Below are 5,442 nucleotides of genomic sequence, written 5' to 3'. Positions count from 1 at the left end.
CTGTCAGACAAAACGCTCATACAAAATAAATCCTGAAAGATATATGCTGTAATCTGCTTACAGATAGTATTGAGTACTTAACGTGTTGTCTAATCACCTACTGAAGATCAGTGAATGAGGTACTACCTAGGCCACTACTCACTCGTATCTGTCACAAATGGTAAGAGACCTGTGTATCCCCAATAGCCCGGGCAAAACTCTAACTTTAGCTTTGCCTCGGGTATGGACCGGTTTGGACAAATCAGCATTGGTTGAAACAGATCATGTTCCCCTTTACGTTCTTCGGGATGGGGAAGGATTATTTTCTGCTTTGGCTGACAGCTTTGAAATATAATTGGCATGCAGCAAACTTGATGTATTTAAATCGTACACTTTAATATAGTCCCACATACGCGTAGATATTAGGATCCTCAACGGAATGAGAAATTTTCTAGGCTGCAAATAAAAACCTCACTAAGGGCTCTAGGATGGTAAACGCTGAGCAATCCCGCGGGTACCCTGTATCCGCGAGGTTGTCACAGGCAGGGCCCCCGGCCGGGCTTGGCCTATCCGAGGCCTTCAGAATGGCTTGATTTATAATTTGTCACTCCCGACAGGAAATTCCTTCTGCTTTCTCCAAACACAGCGTCTTCTTCAACTGGTGACCCACAGACCCTCAAGGCGGGTCCACGCCGGGCTTCCAAACGCCACGCCTCTCAGGATTCCCGGCATGCCGCGCGCCGGCCTTGACCGGAAGGCGGAAGTACGGGGACTTCCGGCTGGCGTCCCACGCGTGCAGTGCGGTCGTGTTTCTCAGGTGAGTCGCGTGGGCCCCGGGCTTAGTTCTGCGGCGTGGAGAGCAGGCCTCAGATCGTCTCTCCGCCGCTGCCCTGGCGTCGGCCTGGCGGTGCGGGGCTCGGGAGGGCGAGGCCCGGGATCGTGATGACGGCGTCGCTCTCCCCCGGGCTGTGACTAGCGGAGCTCAGGCCGAAGTCGGCCTGCTGCGTGGGTCACCACGACCCTCCACTGGGAGTGTGGGTCCTTAGACAATTGTTGGCATCCAGAGGATGCTCACCTCGCGTCCCCCAGTCCCACAACCTGCGCTCTCGAGGGCTCCAGCGGCGAATGAGAGCAGCTGAAGGAGCTTCGGGGCGAGACTGTGCTGAGCAGGGGCGGGGGACAGAAGAGTCTGAGGTGCCGAACAGAGAAGCCTCGGGGAGAGCAGTTTCCAGGCAGTGAATGATGGACCTGAAGTGCGCGTAGTGTGGGCTTTTCCGCCGGCGCCACTGAAGCTTGCGGGTGGTGGTGGGAGGAGAGTTGAAGGAGGCTCGGGAGTAGCGGGCTGCAGCTTTGATACCTGAAGACACGAGAGCAAGTCAGTCAAGAAGTCTTTAAAAAGCCGGGAGGTGGTGGCGCATGTCTTTAACCCCAGAACTCGGGAGGCAGAGGGATCTCTGTAAGTTGGAGGCCAGCCTGGTCTACAGATTGAGTTCCAGGACAGCCAGGACTGCACAGAGAAACAGTCTCAAACAATAACTACAAAACAGAATTTTTTAAAAGACAGAGCTATGCTCTGAGCTTAAAAAAAGTTCACTTTGTGAAGGATTTAGGGCTGAGAGGTGGAGCAAGGCAGGAGAGCAATAGGTAATTTGAAGGCGGTTTATTAACTTGGTGTCTACGAAGGAGCTGTGAGAATGGATTGGTTTATAATTTGTCACTGGCCTCTGGGGGCTTGACCTTATATTTAACCAGTGTCTGCTCTTCGTTGAGCCTCACATAAGCTTAGCATGAAGACGGCGTAGATTGCCTCCTTTCAGCCCAGGACTGAAGACGTCTGCCCTGACATTTCCTTGGTGTTAAACTTTCTTCTTGTGTTTTTGTTGCCCACCAGGTAAGGCATGGCTAAGAGCTTACGGAGTAAGTGGAAAAGGAAGATGCGTGCTGAGAAGAGAAAGAAGAATGCCCCAAGGGAGCTCAACAGACTGAAAAGTATTCTCAGAGTTGACGGGGATGCTTTAATGAAAGATGTTGAAGAAATAGCGACTGTGGTGGTACCCAAACTGTGCAAGGAGAAAGTGCAGTGTGCGGTGGAGGGTGAAAAGGGTGAGCTTGTGCGCTTTATTTTCATCATTAGAAAGTGGATCAGCTTTCCCTTACGCCCCTTTATTATGATTATATCCGCTGTCTTCTTTCCATCTCTGCTTCTCCCTGGTGTCAGATCCAAAAGAAACTGGGGGCAAGTGGCTAACTGTGGTGCCTATTAGATAACAAAGCACTTGCTGACATCCTGGCTTCTCTCAGCTCTTCTCATCCCTTTCTCTTCCCTAAAGCTCTCCACCTCATGAGCTTCCCTTCCCCCAGCTTCTCATTCCTGTAGAGCCCTGCCGTTTCAGGCATTTTCTCTCTCTCTCTCTCTCTCTCTGTTCTCTTGCTCCTTTCTCCGTCTCCTTTGTTCCTCTCTCTCCTCTCATGGCCTGGTCCAGTCTTCTGGCCGTGTCTAGTCTACCACTTTCTTTCCCTGCTCTGGATTCTTCTAGATGCCTCTGGCTTTTCTCCCCCTCATATCTACAATAAAAAATTTCTCTTCAACCACACTTTGGAGTGGTCATGTCCTCACTTTATATATCTAACATACCTGTTATGTTCACATCTTTATTCTTTGAAAGCTTTTATGTCTTATTAGAGATTCTGTGCTAAGCTGTTTTTAAGTCAGTGTTTGGGAATAAGCATGTCTGGGTTATTTAATGGATCTTCAGCAATTGTGTAGCAGCCCGAATGCCCTGGGAACTGACAGAAATATAGGATCAAGCTTGGGAGAGCTTGGAAGGTTCAGTCAGGGTCTGGGCAGGTGAAAAGAGGTTTTCACTATTCCTCACAAGAGCCTGTACCCATTCTGTGGATTCTTCACACTTGTATTGTTACCCTGAAAATCACAGGCGCCCGCTTTTTGTTGATATATTTTAAAGGCCTCTGTGTGTTTTTAATCATGGTTTAAATCTGGGGACTAAATATAATGATGGTTTCTACAGAGAAAAGGCTGGCTGATTTTCAGATCTTAATGTCCCAGTGTGGCAGCAAGCGAAACGAGGCACTCGCCATAGCCACTCTTAAAGACAGAGGTGTATCTTCGTCTTCAAGGCCAAGGAGAACAGTGTTCTCCTTACCCTACATATTCGCATCCTGTTCTTCCAGATAAAAAACCCTTCTCTTTGTTCTCTTGCTTTGTCTCAGCTGCCCTTGAGAGAGCCTGGTTTAGCGTGCTGTGTCCCTTCCATCATGTGTGTACACCTCTGCTCCTCAGCTCTTTTCATGGTTTTAATCACATGACCGTGCACTGAAGTACAATCACGATGTTTACAACCAGCACCTCTGGCTCCAAAACGTTTTCATCCCTCTAAAAAGGAGTGCTGTACCCATTTAGTTGTTTCTCTTTCCCTCCAGCCCCAAGACTGACAGCCACTAATGATTTCCTGTCTGTATAGATTTCTTCTTGTTTGAGCTATGGCGTGTAAGTGGAATCATACAGTGTGGGATCTTGTGCCTCACTTTTCTAACTTAGTGTCACATTTTGAATTTCACATTTTAGTATATATTAGTACTTGTAAAGATGAATACTCGTGTGCTGTATATACCACTTTTTATATGCCTGTTAGTTGGCGTCTGGGTCACTTTTATGCTAGTAAACCTTCGTGTCCAATTTTTTTAAAATGCTGTTTTCAGTGCTTTGGAATATGAACTTAACAAATAGAATGCTGGGTCATGTTAATTCTTTGCTATTTTCTGCACCAGCCAAACGATCCTTCAACTCTGGGCATCAGGTGCCATGTGCTCTTGACTCCTGGGGTGATCCTTGTCTCTTTTGTCCTTTGTGTGCGTTCTCTATTCCCTGCATTTGATCTTGTGGGATCTTAGTATACTGTACACTTTTCTTCTTCCAAAAGTGTTTTATTTTTTATTTTGACTTATTTTTTTTATAGCTTTCTGCTCTTACTGAGGATATATTTTTATCTCATTGGGGGTATTGTTTGCTCCTGAATTTGAACGGCAATTTGAGCATTGTTTATTTCTTTAGAGTCCCTTGCTTCCACCCTTGTTTCCCGTCATGCTTCTCTAACACTCTTCTCATGCTTGGGGGGTTGTTGATATTTAAGTGAGGCACTGACAAGGTTAGGAGCCCAGGCAGTGTAGAGAAGAAGTCTCTCATTTTCTGCCTGGAGAATGTGTTGATGCACTCATTTTTGTAATATTTCAGAAGCTAAGTAGGAATAGAAGTGAAGGTGGGGGAGTCTTTCTGTTTAGTTATAGACCTGTCAGTAAAGCTGGATGCATCTACCCTCACGTACATGTTTCCCTTCATGTCCTCTTGCAGCTGCCTACCCAGTTTCTTAGACTCCTTTATCCCCTGTGTCTAAGCCAAAGCATTTCTTGTTATAGCAGAACTGCATGGCCACAGTGCTTGCCCATCCTTGATACTAGCCTTTTTACTTTCCTCTCTCCTCTTCCTCCTCTCTTATTTCTGTATGTCAACATTTTGTATCTTTTAAAAATACAAATCAGATTCGGTCACTTGCTTACTTAAAATGTAACTTCCAGGACTGAAGAGATGGCTCAGCACTTAGAGTTCTTGCAGAGTTCATTCCCTAGCACCTACTTTAGGGGTTCACAATTGACTGTGACTTCTGCTCCAGGGGACCCGACAGCACAGTCTTCTTTCCTCCCTGGGCACCCGCGCATACATGCACACTCAGGTGGACTCAGGAACGTGCAGCAGCAGTGTTGATCCTGTCTAACTTGCTGTGCGGAGCTGAGAAAGGCTGTAACAGAGTGTCTCCTGATTTCAAACTTCCTGTCATTCGGATGTTCATGCTGCATTCATGGGCTTTCGTGGGTTGTTTTGATGTATGAATGCTAATAGCTTTTCACTTTATTGTTGTTTTAATTTAGATGACATGAAAATGGAGACTGAAATTAAGAGAAACAGAAAGACTCTTCTAGACGAACATGGACAGTACCCAATATGGATGAACCAGAGGCAGAGAAAAAGACTGAAGGCAAAGAGAGAGAAAAAACGGGGGAAAAGCAGAGCCAAGGCAGCCAAGGGCCTAGCCTGGTAGACCTTACAAACTGGAAAGAAGGCAGAGGCAGGTAGATCTCTGTGAGTTCACGGACAGCCAGGACTGCTAATGTGGAGAAACCCTGTCTCAAAATCCACAGCAAACAAACAAACAAACTGGGAAGTATTGATGGGACAAAAGTTGAGTTGTTAGGACTGTCTTCACTGATTTCAGCTCTCTCTGATGGAAGCTCTTTGTTTTCATACTTTAGTTGTTAGGACTGTCTTCTCTGATTTCAGCTCTCTCTGATGGAAGCTCTTTGTTTTCATACTTTAGTTTCATCTTACACCTGTAATTCAAAACCAGAATAATTCATTTGTTTTGGGAATTGAATAAACTATTTTCTGTT

General features: G+C 46.3%; 1 protein-coding gene across 3 annotated transcripts; it reads left to right on the top strand.

The window, feature by feature from the left end:
* The first annotated feature begins 660 nt into the window (after positions 1-660).
* On the top strand, positions 661-5,158 carry Llph (LLP homolog, long-term synaptic facilitation factor). Of its 3 annotated transcripts, none has more exons than XM_075954463.1 (3): positions 661-796; positions 1,871-2,082; positions 4,924-5,158. In XM_075954463.1, the coding sequence occupies exons 2-3, from the start codon at positions 1,878-1,880 to the stop codon at positions 5,091-5,093; spliced, it is 375 nt and encodes a 124-aa protein (XP_075810578.1). In that variant the 5' UTR covers positions 661-796; positions 1,871-1,877; the 3' UTR covers positions 5,094-5,158. The 3 variants fall into 3 exon arrangements, with proteins under 3 accessions (XP_075810578.1, XP_075810580.1, XP_075810579.1); XM_075954465.1 differs by lacking the exon at positions 661-796 and adding an exon at positions 820-971; XM_075954464.1 differs by lacking the exon at positions 661-796 and adding an exon at positions 992-1,173.
* The last annotated feature ends 284 nt before the right edge of the window (positions 5,159-5,442 follow it).

The sequence above is a fragment of the Microtus pennsylvanicus genome, chromosome 20 (assembly GCF_037038515.1).
Source record: "Microtus pennsylvanicus isolate mMicPen1 chromosome 20, mMicPen1.hap1, whole genome shotgun sequence".
Taxonomy (NCBI): Eukaryota; Metazoa; Chordata; class Mammalia; order Rodentia; family Cricetidae; genus Microtus; species Microtus pennsylvanicus.
This window is presented reverse-complemented; position numbering and strand designations above follow the sequence as displayed.

Bases quoted from the DNA above. Each gene is read 5' to 3' on its own strand.
- Llph (XM_075954463.1), top strand. From the start codon at position 1,878: ATGGCTAAGAGCTTACGGAGTAAGTGGAAAAGGAAGATGCGTGCTGAG. The intron at 2,083-4,923 runs GTGAGCTTGTGC...GTTTTAATTTAG, and splicing joins TGCGGTGGAGGGTGAAAAGG to ATGACATGAAAATGGAGACT.